Source organism: Xiphophorus couchianus, chromosome 4 (assembly GCF_001444195.1).
Source record: "Xiphophorus couchianus chromosome 4, X_couchianus-1.0, whole genome shotgun sequence".
In the NCBI taxonomy this organism is placed as follows: Eukaryota; Metazoa; Chordata; class Actinopteri; order Cyprinodontiformes; family Poeciliidae; genus Xiphophorus; species Xiphophorus couchianus.
The window spans coordinates 7,002,149-7,023,271 of NC_040231.1; the positions used below are offsets into that span (position 1 = coordinate 7,002,149).

At 38.8% G+C, this 21,123-nt stretch overlaps 2 protein-coding genes, 1 long non-coding RNA gene and 1 pseudogene across 5 annotated transcripts; 3 read left to right on the forward strand and 1 right to left on the reverse strand.

Moving 5' to 3' along the window:
• The first annotated feature begins 3,078 nt into the window (after positions 1-3,078).
• LOC114143607 (trans-1,2-dihydrobenzene-1,2-diol dehydrogenase-like) lies at positions 3,079-6,163 on the forward strand (annotated as a pseudogene).
• Positions 6,164-7,071: 908 nt separating this feature from the next.
• LOC114143558 (uncharacterized) lies at positions 7,072-8,830 on the reverse strand. 2 transcript variants are annotated; one of them, XR_003595270.1, is made up of 3 exons: positions 8,516-8,830; positions 8,243-8,363; positions 7,072-7,368 (listed from the first exon to the last, which is right to left on the reverse strand). It is a non-coding gene; the product is annotated as an uncharacterized LOC114143558 (long non-coding RNA). The 2 variants fall into 2 exon arrangements; XR_003595271.1 differs by lacking the exon at positions 7,072-7,368 and adding an exon at positions 8,042-8,155.
• A 1,087-nt stretch (positions 8,831-9,917) lies between these two features.
• On the forward strand, positions 9,918-18,766 carry LOC114143656 (trans-1,2-dihydrobenzene-1,2-diol dehydrogenase-like). 2 transcript variants are annotated; one of them, XM_028015899.1, is made up of 14 exons: positions 9,918-10,109; positions 10,769-10,880; positions 11,063-11,226; positions 11,339-11,576; positions 12,268-12,392; positions 12,529-12,679; positions 14,132-14,237; positions 14,327-14,423; positions 14,974-15,085; positions 15,244-15,407; positions 15,518-15,770; positions 16,559-16,683; positions 16,820-16,970; positions 18,317-18,766. In XM_028015899.1, exons 1-14 carry the CDS (start codon positions 10,020-10,022, stop codon positions 18,424-18,426), a joined length of 1,998 nt encoding a protein of 665 aa, XP_027871700.1. In that variant the 5' UTR covers positions 9,918-10,019; the 3' UTR covers positions 18,427-18,766. The 2 variants fall into 2 exon arrangements, with proteins under 2 accessions (XP_027871700.1, XP_027871701.1); XM_028015900.1 differs by having other exon boundaries at positions 14,330-14,423.
• Positions 18,767-20,176: 1,410 nt separating this feature from the next.
• LOC114143658 (trans-1,2-dihydrobenzene-1,2-diol dehydrogenase-like) lies at positions 20,177-21,086 on the forward strand. Its single transcript, XM_028015902.1, has 2 exons — positions 20,177-20,336; positions 20,711-21,086. The coding sequence occupies exons 1-2, from the start codon at positions 20,198-20,200 to the stop codon at positions 20,857-20,859; spliced, it is 288 nt and encodes a 95-aa protein (XP_027871703.1). The 5' UTR covers positions 20,177-20,197; the 3' UTR covers positions 20,860-21,086.
• Positions 21,087-21,123: the final 37 nt, after the last annotated feature.

Genomic DNA, 21,123 nt, shown 5'->3' on the forward strand with positions numbered 1-21,123 from the left:
ATGCCACACTCTGTCTGTTTTCAAAATATGCATAATTTTTCTTTCTTAATGCGACGTATGAAATGCATAGTGTCAGTTGATTGTGTCAAACTTGTCTGGGGCATACTGGGAGATGTCACTTCATCAGTATAGATGTCAATTATAATAAAAGACAGATAAAGGCAAATATAACACACAGAATGAGAATCAAAATGGGGAAAATTCTGTTTACATAATAGTATAGTATCTGCTTTCCTCTAGTAATAACATCTAGAGGAAAAGAGCCGCCAAAGTCAGTTGTGGCCCTGCCTGCGCTTCCTCCACAGCTCAGCCTCCCTGTGTGTGTGTGCTGCAGACAAAGATATGGCTCTCAAAGGGGCCTGTACAGAGCGGCTCAAAGGCTCCCATTTCTGCTTGCTCCTCTCAGTTTCCCTCAATCACATTTTTTGATGGAAAAAAATCCAGTGTACACATTTCAACATGGTGTAGCACTGACAAAATGACTCATTACGCCTTGCTTTACACTTCCCTCTCCCCCTCCCAGGATTTTTCAAAATGGCTGGCACCTCCTTGTGCTGGTTTTAGTCCGTCACCCTGCCTTTGCAATGACCTTGAGACGGAAATGAAGGCAGGATGTTGCTCCTGTAACCGCTGCAATACAGTTTCTCTCCCCCATTTGATTAACACCCACAGATCAAAAATGTATCTCATTTACAGTGACAGCCAGGGGGAGGGTGGAAAACACCCTCTTCATAACTACAATCAATCACAATAGGATTAGAATGCCTCTCTCTGGTCCTTTTTATTTCTCATTAACTTAAAGTTGTTAATGAAACAGAGCTGATTCATGACAACAGAGACTTTTTATAGCATCTACCATGATTATTCCAGCAAAGAACAAGTGTATAAAAAAACATATTTTAAAATCTCTAACTCCCCATTATGTTCCCTCTGTTTCATTAAAAAAATAGTAAAATTTTTCATTGTTACAGCGGTACATGGCCATTGCTAATAACAAAGAATGTTTCTGGCAGCAAGATGCTCAGATTAAAGGATGTGACAATGTGTGACACAAAACTGTCTGTTGTGATCAACCACTTCTGATGGCAAAAAGATCCACACCCCCTTGTGAAGAAACTTGACACTGACCATGTGATCCAGAAGGAACGCCATTCTTCCAAGTCTTGGTGGAATGAAGACGCAGACCCAGAAATAAATTAATCAATACATAAATGTGAAGCTGTAAAAGTGGAAGGCAATCGTACTGTCTGAGCTGAATTAATGAGGTGCTTTCTTCCATCCACATCTCAAGGTTTTTAAAGCTCATCAACCCATCTTTGCCATCCACTAATATCCTCAGTTTGAGCAGAGGAAGCTGAAGGAAAAAAAAAATCAAATGCCAGTCACTTTTTAATAGAAATTAAAATCAGTTGAGCTTAAAGCGTCTTATATTCAGTGGCTACTCGTGGCTCAGCTGAGGATGAGGGTGAAATCAGGGGATCCCAGGGCGGAGAGGTCGGACCCCATCCAAATTCTGTCCCACTCTGACCACCTGAGCCTCTGCTTTCAGTGGTCTCTTTACTGGCACCTGATTCGGGCAGCACAGAACCAATTTGTTGCTTCACACCAATTCAAGGCGCACTTACCCTGCTGGGTTACACCTATTCTCCTCTCACCTATAGGTTTTGTTTTTTTTTGTTGTTTTTTTTTTTTCAGTACCTGAGGCGATTACACGGAAATACAGCAAAAATAACTTTACAGTTTGCTCAAACTTAAAAAAAAAAAAAAAAAGTACATTACATAGAGTAATTGGCGATCCCTATGGTTAACAGGACTTGTGGTATAGGCAGCATTATCAGGACAGGCCCAATGCCATTTGCATACAAATTGGCCAGATGGTACCTTGTTGTTATGACAACGGCACACAGCTCTCAGAATTCATTTGGAAGTGAACTATAAAAGGGGAGCAGGCACCAAGAACCACTGTTATTGATGAAATTCCCTTTGCTTTTATATAAAGAAAGATGTTAGTGAACCTTTTTACACACCTGAAGCTAGTCACAATACAAGAGTCGATACGTAGATACACTGACCGTGATACATTGGCCTCTGTATTGAGTGGTGAACAAACTATTTCAAACCCTCAGAAGACAATATCTGAAACAACAGCCAAGTGTTTGAATATAAAGTTATCCTGCCGTAATGCTCCAATTTCAGGGTTCTTGTTTTATAAATCATTAGTAATTTACATCCAAGAGACTTTTTATAGAGCATTGGCTTCTTTCAGGGTTCCCTTGATTTTGTAAAAATGTGGGCAATTCCTTGCTATGAGTCATGTCAAATCCTGAGAGCCAGGGAGAGAAAGCTAACTCTGCTGACGACACAGTGTCCTCTACTGGCAGAGTGTGGCAGGCAGTTTACACAACTGCTCGCCTGGCTGAACAGATAATATTTAGCTCAAGGGCAAGTGAACTGATGCTTTTCCTAAGTCATTGTGGCTCAGTTTACTGGTCAGGTAAATTGCGTTGCGTTGGACTCCATGAGAATTCTGTTAACCCAGCATATTTATTTATTTCATAAACCCCCACAAGAAATTGGTTTAATCATTGGCCTCAGTTCAACAGTCAATCCATCACAGGAAACTGTTTGTAGCCCACAGAGGAAACAGCTTCTGATTTGTGATGGGTTTTGGTTTGACCCCTCACCTGATTTATGAAACACATGTTACTTTTTCCTCCATGGTGTGTGAAATATGATACTTCAATGACTGTCCTGTTACAGATTGTCAGAGACAACTGGCTAAACTACCTCAGCCTGGATTGAAACACCTGTATCAGCAGCAATACAACACAGAGGGTGTATTTGTATGTGCATGCATGTATTACATCTCAACCTGAGGGTGGGAGCTAAAGGAAGGTGACACATTGTGCCACTCTAGCATATAAATGGGCCCCTCTGCCCTCTGGTGCAGCGGCATGACAGTTTTGTAAGATTCTCCTCCACAAACGTGCAGCATTTCTCAAGGTCACAACTTGCCTGCAGCACGGATTCTTACCAAAGCAGCATCATACTAATTTGTCACTTACCATCCAATTCAACATGGCAATTCGATGGGGACTCTGCGGAACAGGGAAGATAAGCCATGACTTCAGTGTGGCAAGACTCTGTCGGCTGAAGATCATCAGGTAACAGAAGCAAGAAAGCTCATTCCAATGTCAATATTCAGCTGTGTGTTGTATTCAGAATAGAAGCATAAACATGTACTTTGTTTATTTTGCAGATAGCAGCCATTGCATCACAGAGCAGTGACCGTGCCAAGGAGTTTGCAAAGAAGCCCAGAATACCAAAAGTTTATGGAAGTTATGAGGAGCTGGCCAGAGACCCAGATATTGATGAGCTAGAAGTTCAGAATAAGTAAGCTGTGCAGATAGATAATGGTATTTTGCTGTCAGCTAAAGATAAAACATCTGTGTCCTTCGACATTGTCTACCTGGGAGTGCTACACACAGAGCATTTTAAAGTTGGTCTGCTGTTCCTACAGGCTGGGAAGAATGTCCTGTGTGAGAAACCCTTTGCAATGAACTCCAGACAGGTCAGTGACCTGGTGAAGGCTGCCAGGTAAAACAATGTGTTCCTGATGGAGGTAACGTAGATTTCTGTCCATCATGAATTTTTGTATAATTTACATTACACCCCTTAACACTATTATGTATCAACCTATCATTTTAACAGTAGAATATCATAGAACAGTAACACTCCCACATTGCCTTCCTTCATTTAACACAGTAGCATACAGTACATTTGATCAATTCAAAAACTAACCAGTAACTGATGTTTTCTAGACAAGTCATGTCATGTCATTTCCAGCTGGTCAATTTATCCTTTTGTAGGAAGAAAAATGAAACAAACTGGTGTTGTCCCCAAAAACTAACTTAACCAGTCATGATACTGCCGAACTTTGAACCTCCAGGTCTCTTTATGCACACAACATTCAGAACAGGCCGTGGATCAGATCAGCGACTTGATTTCCCCACCTTTTGAACCAATGCAACGTGTTTTTTTCAGAAAGTCAGTCTTTATGGGAAGTTAGGAAAAAGTGACATCAGCTTAAAATTCACCATAGAGTTAAAAGATGTATTTTCTGCACAACCTTTTCATAGTGACAAGCTGATGTCTATCAAGCAGTTGGAGGTCTTAATTGATTAGACAAATTGCTTTGCACGTAAAACCAGTCTCAACAGGACAGACTATGTTAAGAATTATAGTAGCAATTTGCAACATCAGCAATAGTTGGGTTCTGCTGCTGTAGTGCTGGGTTGACTATTTTGTCCCCTTTCAGGCCACCTGGTCCCGCTGTTTTCCAGTGCATGCCGAGGTGCATAAGCTGTTGGCTGAAGAGGCAGTAGGCAAGGTGAAGCTGGTGAAGGCCTACTTCGGCTCCCCTCAGCTCCACATCCCTCCCTAAGTTGAGAAGGAGCTGGGAGGAGGAGCTCTGCTGGATATTGGAGTGTACTGCCTACAGTTTGTACTGATGGTGTTTAACAGCGAGAGGCCAGAGTCTATCTAGGCCTCGGGTGTGCTTCTTGACTCTGGTAATTTTCAGCATGCAGGACTTGCAGGAGGGCGTGGGCTGTACTTTATTATTATTAACCAAAGAGCGTGAGTCAGTTAATCGCAAACTGAGCAAGACTGAAGTGGGAGTGAAAAATCTCTGAGTGACACATAAAAGTTACTTACACATAAACTTCAGAGTAAACACCCCAGGGTGTAATTGTTTTAACTGAGAATTCAAGATTTATTATCATTATGAAAATGTCAAACTAATCCAAATGCCCACACGAGAACATTTATACTGTGTATCTGGGAGGAAAAACTTTAGACCTTCTGATTATTAAAAAAAATATTATATTTAACCACAAAAATTGAAGCTGAATTAATTAATGTATCCATATTATTATTATTTTTATTATTCTATTGATTGTCATTGCTGTTTTCATTTGTATTTCCTCTTTTCTCTTCTAGTCTGTTATCTTCAATCTACTGCTTAAACCAAATATGGTTTGACTTTGTTAAAGTCAACTTTGAACTAGGGGGATTTTCCAATTTCAACCCTTTTTAGAGCTAATCTGCCATTTACATTGATTGCAATCAGTCTCAACATGACAAGAAATTTGAAAATAAATTACAATAAAGTGAGAATTGTCCACTGAACGCATTGTAATGCTTTTGTATGTCACTAAAAGTATAAACATTTGTTTTTATATTTTTGGCAGGAGTGGATGAGTCTGTGGTTGTGGTTATGAAACCTGTGCCTTTTCAATAGCTGCTCATTTTTCAAACGATGCCATCATCAGTGGCACCAAGGGTTCTATTAGGGTACGTTTCACCAACACTGGGCAGAGCCATTTAACTTAAGAAATAATGCATATGCAAAGACAAATTTAAAATGACTTTCTTGAAAAATCAAGTAGAAGATTTGAGACAAATTTCTGATAACTTAGTTAAGTCTGGACTGTTAAAAAAGCACCTCGTCTGTTCCCTTTAGGGGCTTGGGCCAATGCACTGCCCTTCCACACTGGTGCTGAATGACAAGAAGACAGAGTACCCTCTGCCTGAACCGTGCCTTCCTCTGAACTTCACCAACAGCACTGGGCTTCGATACGAGATGGAGGAAGTGAGGCACTGCCTGTTAAAAGGTAGGTCAGGATGAAAGGGAAGGTGTGCATTTGTCTTCAAAAGATTACAAGGTTTGAACGGCTCAAACCACTGTTTCAAAGAACACCGCAATTCAGTGAAATAGTTGCATTTTTGGTGGCTCCTGAAGAAACTTAAGATGAAAAATCATACACGATGTTATCTATCTTTCTGGATCAGTTTGATTTCTTCTTTCTGTCCGTAGAGTGTCCTCTACAGTATATTATTAAATGCTTGTTTTTTATCCCTTCCTCCCATTTGCATAATCTTTTTATCCCTGCTTTACCACACTCTTCGCTTCATTATGAATATGTACATGAATTTTGCTGTGTTTCTGTCTCACTTTCTGATCGTCCTGCTTTGCTCGTCTGTTTGTGCAGGACTTAAGGAGAGGCCACGGATGCCTCTGGCTGACTCCATCCTACTGACAGAAATCATGGATGAAATCAGGGAATAGGTGGGAGTTGTCTTCAGCCAGGACAGAAAATGACATCAGTCCATAGAAGTAAATTCTTCCTTTCCTGCAGTGAACCTGTTCAGAAAGGGCAGAGAGAGAGTTGCTTGAGGCAGAGTTTGGATTGTTGAACTAAACCGATCACGCATAAGCCTGAACACAGTAATTTTTTTTAGATTTACTACCACAATCAATAGATGAATAAATATGTGAACTGTCTGAATTCTTTATAAATAATTTTGTTGCCTCTGGATTGTCACAAACATTATTTTGGCATGACATATTAGAATATTGACATATCGGAGTATATTTGAACACATGAATGATTTATTATAACATAGATAAAAGCACATATTTAATCAGGAAAATCCCGTCATAAACAAATAGACCAACTGTGTTGAGCTCCAGCATCATTTAATTCATATTTGTGTCCTTTCCAGATAAACAAAGCATTCACTGTAAGATCCCAGATAACACAATATGAGTGAAACAACATTGAAACTATGTCAGGCAGAGACACTGAATCTATGTTAAAGCCTGGCATTGAAACGGAATTGAAAGTGGTCGGTGACTTGCATGTTGAATCAACATTAGGGCTTCAACCATAACTGACACTATACAAGTGTTGATTCAACCATCATCTGTATGTCAATTTGTGTGAATATTTGTGTTGATTTTACATTGAATCAGTTTTGATTCAACCATCATCTGACTGTGTATCTGCGTGCACATATGAGTTTATTTTATATTGAATGAAAGCTAAGGATTTTTGTGCATTTTTGGTCCATTAGGTCTACATCATAACATACCACTAAAAGTTACAGTACTTCACTGGTGTTAGACTATTTTATTGGCAGATGATGGGTATATGTCGTTCAAAATTATCTTACTTTAACATATTTCCTAAAATGTGTGTACAAAATGTTGAAAATGACAACATGGCATTAATATAACATTTTATTTAAGAAAAAGAGGGATAGATCTTTAAACATATGACTCCTTTTTCACTGTCAGACCCACAGTCTATAATCCATGGAAGAACAGCATCCATGAGGTTAAGCTTTGTACTGTATGAACCAGGAAAACGGTACAAGTTGGGGTAACCCAAGTTTGACTCTGGTTGGCGTCACTTTGGTTCCTTGCGATGCCTTCCTCCGGTTCTGACACATAATGAAGCCACTTCTCGACAGTTTCGCTGCAGTCCACAACAGTCAGCTTTAGGTCAAACTGCTGAGAAGTAGCTGAAAAACACAATAATAAGAGTGAGAAAGGCATCGGTCAGAAAGATGATAAACATTTGAAAAGTTCTGAAAGACACTGAAATATTAAATAGTGTACTGGTTATAGGTCTGTGAACAAACACAAAGCATACAATTCCCCATGTTCACTCACCGTTAAATGAATAAGGACATTAATATTTATCTTAATGTTAGTTGAAATATACAATTACATTTACCTATCATGCTGCAGCGTAGTGTAGCATTTATGATTATGCACTCATGTTAAAATGAGGGAATCAATATTTAAAATAAAGGGCTGAATATCAGAAAACCTAAAGATAAAACTCAGGGAGGATCAGGGGCGATTCAACACTTCAGAGACAGAGCAAAAAGTGATTGTACTGTAGTTGGAAAAAATGTTTACAATTTATACAGGATAAACTTCCATCCATCAAGTAACTGGTTCAATCTTCCATTAACCACAAACATTTCCAAATAATTTGATGATTAAATTCATTCAGAAATGTCCATAAGCTGATAAAGACAAGTAGTAATAGTCCAGTTCAGTTTAACCAGTTACCAATCAAGACTGAATCAGTCATTAGCAGCTTTAGATCAGGTGTCTTCTTCTTGAAATTTATTGGCAGTTACCGCCACCACCTGGTAAGGAGTGTTATATCAGTGGTCCACCTGCCTTAGTGTTTTAGGTGTTTCCCTTCTGCCACACCTGGATTGAATCTGTAAACGATTAACAGCCTTCTGCAGTTCTTGATGGCTGCAGATTATGCAGTCATCTAACTTAGTTGTTCTGGCATAGAGGCACATTTAAGCATATCAGTATGCACATCATAATAAATAATGAAAAACAAGTGATTAGAAATGATTTAAAGCCCACCTGCAGCAGCCAGGCTTACACTTCCTTGTCCACCACAGGCTCTCCCAGACCAAACAATAAGGCCAGCCCTATTTTTAAAAATACAAATCCCACAAAATCTTGCAGGATTTCATACTTGGGCCTATGGTGGGCAGGATAAAAAAAGGAGACATGATCTCAATTATTAAAAATATCTGGTTTGTCCCAAAATAACCAAAATTACTATAGGCACAAAACAATGCAGTTATTTTTCAATAAACACATTTAAGATAAAAGTAATATAGCCAAACTTACCATAAAAGTGCTCAGAGTAGAATTCAATTCAGAAGCCAGTTGCAAAGTGGCTGTTAGGTCGGACAAACCACTGGAGTAAAAACGGGGATGTGGACCAATCCACTCCTTGTAGTGACTTGTAGATGTTTTTGGGTCAACACGTTATGCACAGTCAGTAATAAATTGTACAGAAAGGAATCACAACCCACTGTTCTCAACATGTAGTGCTTAATTTGAAACATGATTAACTCCCACCTAGTAATAAAATGTTCTGATCCAGAGCTCAAGAAGGGGGGAGGGCAGAAGGGAGAGGGACAGGGGGAATAAAGAGGGGAAGGTTGGGGGGTCAGGGATGAGAGAGGGGGGCATAAATAGGGGAAGGCTGGGAGGAGTGGGGGGAGATGAAGAGGAGGTGAGGAGGGGTGCAACAAACAGCATACTTGGATTCAAAACTGATTAGACACTGGTCCTCAAGGCAAGCTGACCTGCATGTTTTCAATTAAGCAAAACCCTGTCAATCAGCCATCAATTAAAATCATGTATGCTGAATTAGGTAAATATCTCAAACTTGCAAGACAGTATGCAGTATGGACCAGTGTTGAAAAACACTGGATTATACATTGGCATTTCAATCAACAGAGTTCGACCAGAAAACAACATTGATTCAATGACATATTTTCAAGATTAGCTAATTGGCTAGAATTGGATGATTGTTTGATGGTTGGTCCACCAAAAATCAACCATTCTGACTATTAACAACATTGAATTATCATCGTGTGCTATCTGGGATGTGTGACTGATGAATCTAATAAAGAACTGATTGCATCAACTGCATTAAAATACATGTACTTCACAAAATTATTTTTAAAAAACATCATGTTTGTAATAAAACAATGCATCATGATATAAGTGTTTTTAAATACTTCCAAATTTAAAAATGAAGTCTTTTATAGACTAAAATCATAATCTCAGTCAATTAGTGGATCATTCTTTTACCAAAAGAAGAACTGAATGTATGTTTATGAACATTTCAAAAACAGTTAGCAAAGGTAGATAAAATTCTGTGGGGGAAATAAAGGCTATTCTAGTCGTTTGTTTATTTCTTAAGGGTTTATGATTATTGGTTATGGTTATTCAGGCCGGAGAAATACTTTTGACACAAGCATCTTGTATTATTGTTTTAATTTTTACTTTTTTCTCTTGATTTTAAGACCCTTATACGGACAAACATTACAAATTAGCGATGGCTATGCTAATGTTTAAACATATTAATTGTTTCTACTTGTCCATATTAAATAAATAAATGGTTTCCAAGCATCCACGCATTCATGATGTTCACATATTAAATGCACGTGCAAGTCAATATTTGAAAATTAGTGTGACGTTGCTAGAAAACCGACCACATAAAAGGAAAATTGGAGCTCTCTCGCCACCTGGTGGCAGTGAACGCCTACTACCGCGTCCTTCAGTCCTTCAGTCGGCGCTACCTTGTGAGGGCAGCGACAGCTGAGGACCTTGATTCAACATGGCAATCAGGTGGGGAATCTGCAGCGCAGGGAGGATCAGTCATGAGTTTACTGTGGCTCTGAAAACTCGTCCTGCAGAAGAACATCAGGTGGGTTTGTTAAGCTGCAGTGAAAATCACACACTCTTCCGGCGCCTTTCGGTGCAAAGCGTTATGTCGGGACCTCTCGGCAATTGTTCTGAGTAAAAGTTCTGCAAAAAAAAACAAAAAAAAAACACATTCAGTTTCTGCTTCCGAGCTGAACGGATAGGCTTAAAATTTGCACGCACTAGAGTTGTAAGTTGCAAATTACAGGCCGTGGTCGACATTTATTTGAACTAACAGTAGGAGCTATTACCCTTTCACAGTAAAGTATGCAATATAGGGGCGTCTACATGTTTCTCCATTATTTTTAAATATCCACTTCAAAAATCATCTTACGGAAGAAAGTCGTTTGAGGATTATTTTTTGTATTTTAGAGTACACGGTAAAAGAAATGTGCTGTGCATCCACTGCATATTTATGCCCCATGTTGTGTTAATATAGAAATTTTCAATAAAATAGCTCAACATTTATTGTTGTAACATGATAAATTGTGACAGAGGTCAAGTATGCTGTTGCAATGTGCTGTTAAAGTAACAAAAGAACATTTTGTTAGAAAATATTGTCCGTCATGTCAAAATGTCAGATTTCAATGGAACTTAATACTTTTACAATGTGTACTGAGATCCTCAGGAAGGTGGTTGTACTGTAACTGACTGTATTTGCAGATTGTGGCTGTTGCAGCTCGTAACTTGGAGGACGCTGAGGAATTTTCCAGAAAACACAACATCTCTAAGGCTTACGGCGGCTACGAGGACTTGGCCGCAGATCCAGACATAGGTCAGTGTCCATCTCCCAGATCTCTTTCAGTTTATCTTTATTTTTGAAACTTTACAATACCTCCTGCTCTATATTAAATGTTTTCTTATATCCACTTGTTTTCATTTTCTCTATATTTTATACTGTTATTTCTGAAAAGGATTGAAGAGTATCAGTCAGAGTTGTGTTTGACCTGTGTGTAGATGTTGTGTATGTTGGAGTCATCCACCCATACCATCTGGAGGCCTGTAAACTTTTCACAAATGCTAAAAAGAACGTTCTGTGTGAGAAGCCGCTGGTCATGAACGCCAAGGAAGTGAAAGAGATTCTGGACTCTGCCAAAAAGAATGATGTCCTCGTCATGGAGGTAAGCATGTAGCAAAGCAGGAAGAAAGAAAATATTTCTCTGTATACAGTTTACTATTGCACACTTGAAGACCTAGAAAAGTTAAACAGTTTAAAACATGTTTTCTCTCCAGGCTGTGTGGACCCGTTTTTTCCAGGCCTCTGTGGAGATCAGAAGGCTGCTGACTCAGCAGTACATAGGGGCGGTGAAGATGGTCCGTGCGGACTATGGTGTGCCGCTGTTGAACTTGCTGAGGGAACCTGATGGAGCATTATTAGATCTTGGTATCTATTGCCTTCAAGTAATAAATGTGGTGTACAACGGAGAGAAGCCGGAGAGTATTCATGTCAGCGGGGTCTGCATGGAGACGGGTAAGGAGTTAACAGGATGAGGTATTCATGTAACCTCAGAGGCTGTGCCAATTATGAGAGATGCACATAATGTCAAATGTTTTTTTTTTGGACTTGAGACTCACTGATCAACTTGTCAAGTATTGAAGTCAGAAAATGTTTACTTAATTGTCTCTGATTTGTTTAGTCAAATTCTAAAACATGCATCTCCCTCTTCACCCCCCACCCTGTTAAATGTTTCAAAAGTAAGAACCAAAATAATAGGAGTTTGGTTTCTAATAGGAAAAGTTGGATTGATGGATCTTCAGCTTTCACACAAACTTTGAGCTTTTTAAAAAAAAATTCTGTCTTTGTTGCAGTAAATAATTCCCTACCATAGTTGTGTATCTTTACAACTTTCTCTGCTCTGAAATGCCAGAAAACTAGCAATGTAAAAAAGTCCTTATTTTAAAGTAAAGAAAATGTAAATTAACCATCACACATTAAAATAAGTACATCAGGTCAAACTTAGAACATGGATCTTTTCATACCTTACAAATCTGATATAAAAGAAATGTAATCTAATTAGAATGTTCCCAAAACTATTTTTACCTTCTGATAGATCTTGTAGAAATTGTAAATTGGCTTACAACTCTTTATTTTCAGCTTTTGTGGCTGTATTTTGAGTTAGCATCTTTTCTCTACCCTGTGTTGTATGTTCTCATCCTTGTAGGAGTGGATGAGACTGTGACTGTGATTCTTAAGTATTCTAGAAACAGAATGGCGACGTTCACCTGCTCTGTTGTGGTCAAGCTGCGCAATGATGCCATTATTGTTGGGACAGAAGGCAAACTCCAGGTAGGTTACCAAGGATGGCATGGCAACAATTCAAAAAGACCATTGAATATGTTTAGTAGTTTGAGGGTTTTATGTAGAAGAAATTTGAAGTGTCTTGAATCACTGGTTTGACATTAATCCGATGCACATGCTCCAGGTCCTTTCACCTATGTGGTGCCCCACAAAAATGCTTGTTCTTAGAAAGATGAGCCAGAATCCGGAACCTGAATCCTTCTATACTATCAACCTTACCAACATCCCAGGGAATCGTTGCGAGGCAGATGAGGTCCGCTACTGTCTGCTCAATGGTAATGAGACATCAGCATTTTGCACTCTGTAGGTCTGGTACCATTAGCTGCCTCTAAGATCCCAGAACCCCCTGCCCTCCAGGACCATCATAGAAGATAATGTTGTGCTTCAAGCTACCGTTTCTGTGTAAACAAAACTGAAGAGTTGTGATTTGTGGGGATGGCTTCAGTCAAAACGGTTTCATAAATGTATAAACGCAAGCAGACAAGATTCAGCAGAGTTAATTCACTGTTCAATATGGTGGTGGCTATACAAACACCCAGTGTATCGTACATAAATAGAAACATAACTTATAATGGAAATACTTAATATTTTGCAATGGTTTGGAAGATCTACCAGTCAATTATCAATCAGCATTTTTTTAAATAAAGTAGAGCATGTTTCACCACTTAACCTTGTAAACAATTTTATGCCAAATTTAATATAAAGTGTTTCAAAATATACAGGCATAGAGAGCCTAAGACAGGGGTTTCAAACTCCAGTCCCAGAGGCCCGGTGTCCTGCAACTTTTAGATGTGCCTCTGCTGCACCACACCTGATTAGAATAATTAGGTCATTAGCAAGGCTCTGGAGAACTGATCTACACAAGGAGGAGGTAATTAAGCCATTTCTTTCCAGTGTTTTGTACCTGTAGCACATCTAAAAACTGCAGGACAGTGGTCCTCAAGGACTGGAGTTTGAGACCCCTGGCCTAAGGCATGTTGCTTGATGGCTAATAATTGTTGCAACCCTGACAGCTCATGGCGATACTGTGAATTCTTGGTATTTGAGGGGTTTGTGACCCAAACTGTCCACAAATGGCTAAAATCCATGAATTCTTGGGCTCTCATCAAAAATCTAGTATAACTGCCTATTGTAATAGTTCAAACACCAAATCAGTGACGTGCAGACTATTAAAAACCATGGAAATCATGGGAAAATAATAATGCTAAAATCATTTATTTCTATGTTCACCCTGTGGTTTGTTCTTTAAAGTACCTATTTTTCATTTAGATTAACCAATTCTGATTGGATTTTCGCATTTTCCCATTCAAATGCTCAAAAGCAAAGCGGGTGAGGCAGCAGCGAGCTGAGCCTCACCTGGGATTGCGCTGCCATTCTGCTCCTCCTGTCTGTATGTTGCCAATAAAATGGCTATAAAACATTTAATATGAACTGATTTTCCATTTAGCATATGTATGTAATGTACATTTTTTTTTTTGTTCACCAACTGTGTGTAACGTGTTTCGTGTGCTGAGGAGCGATCATAAATGGCGAAGAACAAATAAGTGGTGTGGGTGTATGTGTTAAAGGAAAAATATGAGGTATTGACAAAAGGTTGTACAAGAACATAACTAAAAAGGTGAACAATTAACATCTTGCATCTAAAACTGCATAAGCTCCTCCATCTCTGAACTTCTGTGAAGCATTTGTCTGTAGCAGCTGACTCATCAGTATGCTTCTCTTTGCAGGACTGAAGGAGAGTCCAGTCATACCCCTTGCTTACACTCTGCTGCTGGCTGAAATAGAGGAAGAGATCCGCCGACAGTTGGAAGTGGCATACAGCCAGGACTGCCAGTAAAAGTTCAACTTATTCATGCTGTGATTAAATACAACCGGTTTACAATGGAGACTAACTTACTCTTCTGTTCCTGACGATCATTTTGGAGCAACATGGCAACTAGGTGGGGAATCTGCAGCGTGGGGAAGATCAGTCATGACTTTGCTGTGGCTCTGAAAACTCTTCCTGCAAAAGACCATCAGGTTAGTGTGCCTGCTGCAACAGACAAAAATCCCATGTGTGATTTAAAACGTGCCTCCGTATGTGTCTTGGTAACATTATTCTGGGTACTTGACTGCCTCCTAGTACTTTTTGTAAGATAAATGTTTCATAAATTAAGTGTGCAGGATGTTAAGCAGTGTCTAAATGAAGCAGACAGTCAATGATTTTGTAAAATGTTTCCATTTTGATTAGCTGCTAAACTTTCTACCGTATACCACAGAACAGGACGCATGTAGTTCTTTCTGGAAAATGAGTCTGGCAGTAACGAAGAACTGGAAATGAGCAATTAAATTGAACAGTCTCAGTCATGCATTTTTACCAGTCAGGCAAATGTTACTTCCCCAAACTACAAAACAAAGTGAGTTTATATGAACGATCCCCTCTGCTGGATGACAAGTGAGATTGATAAAAAGATGTAAACAGATTACTTGTGCAGGATTTTTAATCGTATGGAATGGCTGACTTCATTAAAACATAACAATTTACCTCTAAAGTATTTAGAATTATTGTATATCATCTGTGACTTTACAGGTTGTGGCTGTTGCAGCTCGTAACTTGGAGGACGCTGAGGAATTTTCCAGAAAATACGACATCGCTAAGGCTTACGGCAGCTGCAAGGAGTTGGCCAGAGATCCAGACATAGGTCAGTGTCCATCTGTCAGAGGGTTTTCAGTTTAATTTTGAAACTTTACAATACCTCCTGCTCTATATTAAATGTTTTCTTATATCCAGTTTTAATTTTCTCTATTTCTAAAAAAGATTGAAGAGTATCAGTCAGAGTTGTGTTTGACCTGTGTGTAGATGTTGTGTATGTTGGAGTCATCCACCCGTTCCATCTGAAGGCCTGTAAACTTTTCACAAGTGCTAAAAAGAACGTTCTGTGTGAGAAGCCGTTGGCCATGAACACCAAGGAAGTGAAAGAGATTCTGGACTCTGCCCAAAAGAATGATGTCTTCCTCATGGAGGTAAGCATGTAGCAAACCAGGAAGAAAAAATATTTCTCTGTATACAGTTTACTATTGCACACTTGAAGCCCTAGAAAAGTTAAACAGTTTAAAACATGTTTTCTCTCCAGGCTGTGTGGACCCGTTTTTTCCCGGTCTCTGTGGAGATCAGAAAGCTGCTGGCTCAGGAGTACATAGGGGAGGTGAAGATGGTCCGTGCGGACTTTGGTGTGCCGGTGTTGCACGTGCCAAAATCGTTTCAGAAGGAACTCGGTGGAGGAGCATTACTAGATCTTGGTATCCATTGCCTTCAATTCATAAACATGGTGTACAACAGAGAGAAGCCGGAGAGTATCCAAGCCAGCGGGGTCTACCGGGAGACAGGTAAGGAGTTAACAGGATGAGGTATTCATGTAACCTCAGAAGCTGTGCCAATTCGGTGACATTATGTGAGATGCTACTTTACACTCAAGTGAGTTAAGATTTTTATAATTGTGTGCAGATTCCTCCTGGGATGAATATTGAAAAGAAAAGCTGCTTTTTATTAAATTTTGTCTTGATACTCACTGATCAACTTGTCAAGTATTGAAATCAGAAAATGTTTACTTAATTGTCTCTGATTTGTTTAGTCAAATTCTAAAACATACGTTTCCCCCCCATCCCGTCTTTTAAATGTTTCAAAAGTAAAAACTAAAATACAATTTTTTTTTTTTTTTTTAGGAGTTTGGTTTTTAATAGGAAAAGTTGAATTGATGGATATTCAGCTTTCACACAAACTTTGAGCTGTGTATACATTTTTTTTCAGTAATTTAAATTCAGTAAATTTTACAGTAAATTCCCTACCATTGTTTATCTTTTACAACTTTCTCTGCTCATAGAAGCTCTGAAATGCCAGAAAATAATGTAAAAGTGCTTCTTATAAAATAAAGAAAATGTAAATTAACCATCACACTGATAAGTACATCAGGTCAGACTTAGAAAATGGATAATTTCATACCTTACAAATCTGATATAAAAAAAATGTAATCTAATAAAAATGTTCCCAAAACTATTTTCACCTCCTGATAGAAATTGTAAATTGGCTTACAACTCTTTATTTTCAGCTTTTGTGGCTGTATTTTGAGTTTTAGCATCTTTTCTCTACCCTGTGTTGTATGTTCTCATCCTTGTAGGAGTGGATGAGACTGTGACTGTGATTCTTAAGTATTCTAGAAACAGAATGGCGACATTCACCTGCTCTGCTCTGGTCCAGCTGCATAATGATGCCATTATTGTTGGGACAAAAGGGATAATCCAGGTAGGTTACCAAGGATGGCAAGGCAACAATTCAAAAAGACCATTGAATATGTTTAGTAGTTTGAGGGTTTTATGTAGAAGATATTAGAAATGTCTTGAATCACTGGTTTGACATTTATCCGATGCACATGCTCCAGGTCCCACCTCCTATGTGGTGCCCCACATCACTGGTTGTTAATGGGATGGAGACCCATTATCCGGTACCTGAATCCTACTTGCCTCTCAACTTTACCAACAGCACAGGGATGCGTTACGAAGCAGAGGAGGTCCGTCAATGTCTGCTCAAGGGTAATGAGACATCAGCATGTTGCACTCTGTAGGTCTGGTACCATTAGCTGCCTCTAAGATTCCAGAACCCCTGCCCTCCAGGACCATCACAGAAGATAATGTGTAATCAGAACAAACAAAACTGAAGAGTTGTGATTTGTGGGGATGGCTTCAGTCAAAACATTTTCATAAATGCAAGCAGACAAGATTCAGCAGAGTTAAATCACTGTTCAATATGGTGGTGGCTATACAAACACCCAGTGTATCGTACATAAATAGAAACATAATTTATAATGGAAATACTTAATATTTTGCAATGGTTTGGAAGATCTACCAGTCAATTATCAATCAGCATTTTTTTAAAATAAAGTAGAGCATGTTTGTAAACAATTTTATGCCTAATTTAATATAAAATGTTCTGAAATATACAGGCATAGAGAGCCTAAGGCATGTTGCTTGGTAGCTAATAAGTATTGCAACCCAGACAGCTCTTGGCGATATTGTAAAATCTTAGTATTTGAGGCGTTTGTGACCCAAACTGTCCACAAATGGCTAAAATCCGCAAATTCCTGGGCTCCCCTCCAAAAGCAAGTATAACTGCCTATTGTAATGGTTCAAACACCAAATATATCTTTATAGAAACTGTGTTGGCACTTGTAACTGAAGCTAACATCTACAGCCTTCCTTATTTTGTTGGGGGTGAACTGGATTGACTGCTTTGTAAACACCAGCTAATGGCAACAAGTATTTCTGCTAATATCTATTGATAAACAATGGAGAAAAAGCAATAATAACATTTCTGATAATACAGTCAGTTTTTAATGAAGTTGCTAAATCTAAATTCTTGTCATGAGACATTTTTCATGATTATACGATAAATTCCCACTGCTATTACAGAAACATGCTGATGGAGAGCAGCAATTTCCACTGCTTTTCTATTGGAAACTCTAGTGTAAAACTTGTAGTAGCTCCAAGGGTCAGAAGACCCTTAGCTTTGTTGGATTTACCCACATAAATAGTTTTTGTTAATTATTGGATGTCGTACATAACCAATAAATAACAACCATGAGTTCAGGTCTTTGTGTGAACCTACTTTATGTTACAAACATCATATAGATGAGGCATTAAAAAAGCCACTTCAGGAATAGTCATGAAATGTGGGATGCTTGGGGTTCAATGCAGCGGGAGGGTGTATGTCAAAAAAGGAAAAAATGGGAGGTATTGACAAGAACGTAACTAAAGAGGTGAACAACTAACATCTTGTAAAACGGGGTTTAAAAGTAAACTGCATTAGCTCCTCCCATCTCTGAACTTCTGTGGCGCATTTGTCTGTAACAGCTGACTCATCAGTATGCTTCTCTTTGCAGGGCTGAAGGAGAGTAAAGTCATGCCCCATGCTGACTCTCTGCTGCTGGCTGAAATAGAGGATGAAATCCGCCGGCAGGTTGGAGTGGTGTACAGCCAGGACAGCCAGTAAAAATTCGACTTATTCATGCTGTGATTAAATACAACCAGTTTACAATGGAGACTAACTTACTGTTTACTTCAAGAATGATTAATTTCATGTGATTTAATTTATAATTTTGTAGGAAAACACTGCTTGACCTCCAACTTTGATTAACTTCTTATTATTTTTTGAAATATAAACCACTCAAGATGACCTCTCAACCACATGTTAGGTTAGGAAGCTGTTATCTTTTCATATTTACATGTTGTACACCAGCTTTGGATACAGATGTATTGAAACTCACTGAGCACCTTCAACAATGAAATGTAAAATGTTTGACAATCTGTGAAATAAATATTCTAGCCAATTTCTAAAAAAAAAAGGCAAATCTGTTTCTTTAACCCAATTTTTTAATAAGTTTGTTCAGCAACATATAGGCTATATACAGTTCATATTGAATGCGTTAAAATTTATGTAAAAGTGGAGTATAGAGACTTTCTTTTTTCATGTGAATTAAATCAGCAAGTTATCATTTCTGAAAATTTGCAGTGTTCTTTAACTTGGCAATTAAGATAAAATATAAATAAACCAACCTGGTCTTGTGTTTAAAAAAAAAAAAAAAAAAGGTTGTTCCACAGGTGGTTGCAGAACATGACAATGAGTCTTTACATCACTAGACTTTGCAGAGTTAAAGATGTGGCTCTCAAAGGGACCTGCACAGAGGCTCCCAATTCTGCTTGCTCCTCTCGGTTTCCCTTGATCACATTTGTTGATTGGAAAGAAATCCAGTGTACACATTTCAACATGGCGTAGCACTGACAAAATGACTCATTACGCCTTGCTTTACACTTCCCTCTCCCCCTCTCAGGATTTTTCAAAATGGCTGGCACCTCCTTGTGCTGGTTTTAGTCCGTCACCCTGCCTTTGCAGTGACCTTGAAATGGAAATGAAGGCAGGATGTTGCTCCCGTAACCGCTGCAATACAGTTTCTCCCCCCCATTTGATTAACACCCACAGAACAAAAATGTGTCATTTACAGTGACAGCCAGGGGGAGGGTGGAAAACACCCTGTTTATAACTATCAAATACAATAGGATTAAAATGCCTCTCTCTAGTCCTTTTAATTCTCATTAACTTAAAGTTGTTAATGAAACAGCGCTGATTCATGACAACAGACTTTTTTTATAGCATCTACCGTGATTATTCCAGCAAAGAACTGTATAAAAAAAATTTTTAAATCTCTAACTCTGCTAACGACACAGTGTCGTCTACTGGCAGACTGTGGCAGGCAGTTTACACAACTACTCACCTGGTTGAACTTATGTTTAACTCAAGGGAAAGTGAACTGATGCTTTTCCTAAGTCACTGTGGCTCATCTTAGTGGTCAGGTAAATTGCTTTGCATTGGACTCCATGAGAATGCTGTTAACCCAGCATATTTATTTCATAAACCCCCACAAGAAATTGGTTTAATCATTGGCCTCAATGCAACAGTCAAACTATCAGGGGAAACTGTAGCCCACAGAGGAAGCAGCTTCTGATTTGTGCTGGGTTCTGGTTTGACCCCTCAGCTGATTTATGAAACGCGTTACTTTCAGTGGCATCAAGGGTTCTATTAGGGTACGTTTCACCAACACTGGGCAGAGCCATTTAACTTAAGAAATAATGCATATGCAAAGACAAATTTAAAATGACTTTCTTGAAAAATCAAGTAGAAGATTTGAGACAAATTTCTGATAACTTAGTTAATTCTGGACTGTTAAAAAAAGCACCTCGTCTGTTCCCTTTAGGGGCTTGGGCCAATGCACTGCCCTTCCACACTGGTGCTGAATGACAAGAAGACAGAGTACCCTCTGCCTGAACCGTGCCTTCCTCTGAACTTCACCAACAGCACTGGGCTTCGATACGAGATGGAGGAAGTGAGGCACTGCCTGTTAAAAGGTAGGTCAGGATGAAAGGGAAGGTGTGCATTTGTCTTCAAAAGATTACAAGGTTTGAACGGCTCAAACCACTGTTTCAAAGAACACCGCAATTCAGTGAAATAGTTGCATTTTTGGTGGCTCCTGAAGAAACTTAAGATGAAAAATCATACACGATGTTATCTATCTTTCTGGATCAGTTTGATTTCTTCTTTCTGTCCGTAGAGTGTCCTCTACAGTATATTATTATTAGATGCTTGTTTTTTATCTCTTCTTTCCATTTGCATCTTTTTATCCCTGCTTTTTATCTTCGCTTCATGTATGTACATACTGTAAATTTTGCTGTGTTTCTGTCTCGCTTTCTGATCGTCCTGCTTTGCTCGTCTGTTTGTGCAGGACTTAAGGAGAGGCCACGGATGCCTCTGGCTGACTCCATCCTACTGACAGAAATCATGGATGAAATCAGGAAACAGGTGGGAGTTGTCTTCAGAAAATTCTTCAGACAGAAAATGACATCAGTCCATAGAAGTAAATTCTTCCTCTAATCTTTAAAGTAAGTTTGTTCAGCAACATCTACATATATATGTATATATGTGTGTGTGTGTGTGTGTGTGTATATATATGGTAGTTCATCTCCTTGAATGTGTTGAAATTGGTTTGTGTAAAAGCAGACTATAGAGACTGTTTTTCTTTTGTTTTATATGAATTATATCAGCAGCAAGTTATCATTTCTGAAAAAATTGCAGTTCTCTTTAAATCGGTAATTAAGAGAAAATATCCATGTGCAAATAAAATATAAATAAATAAAC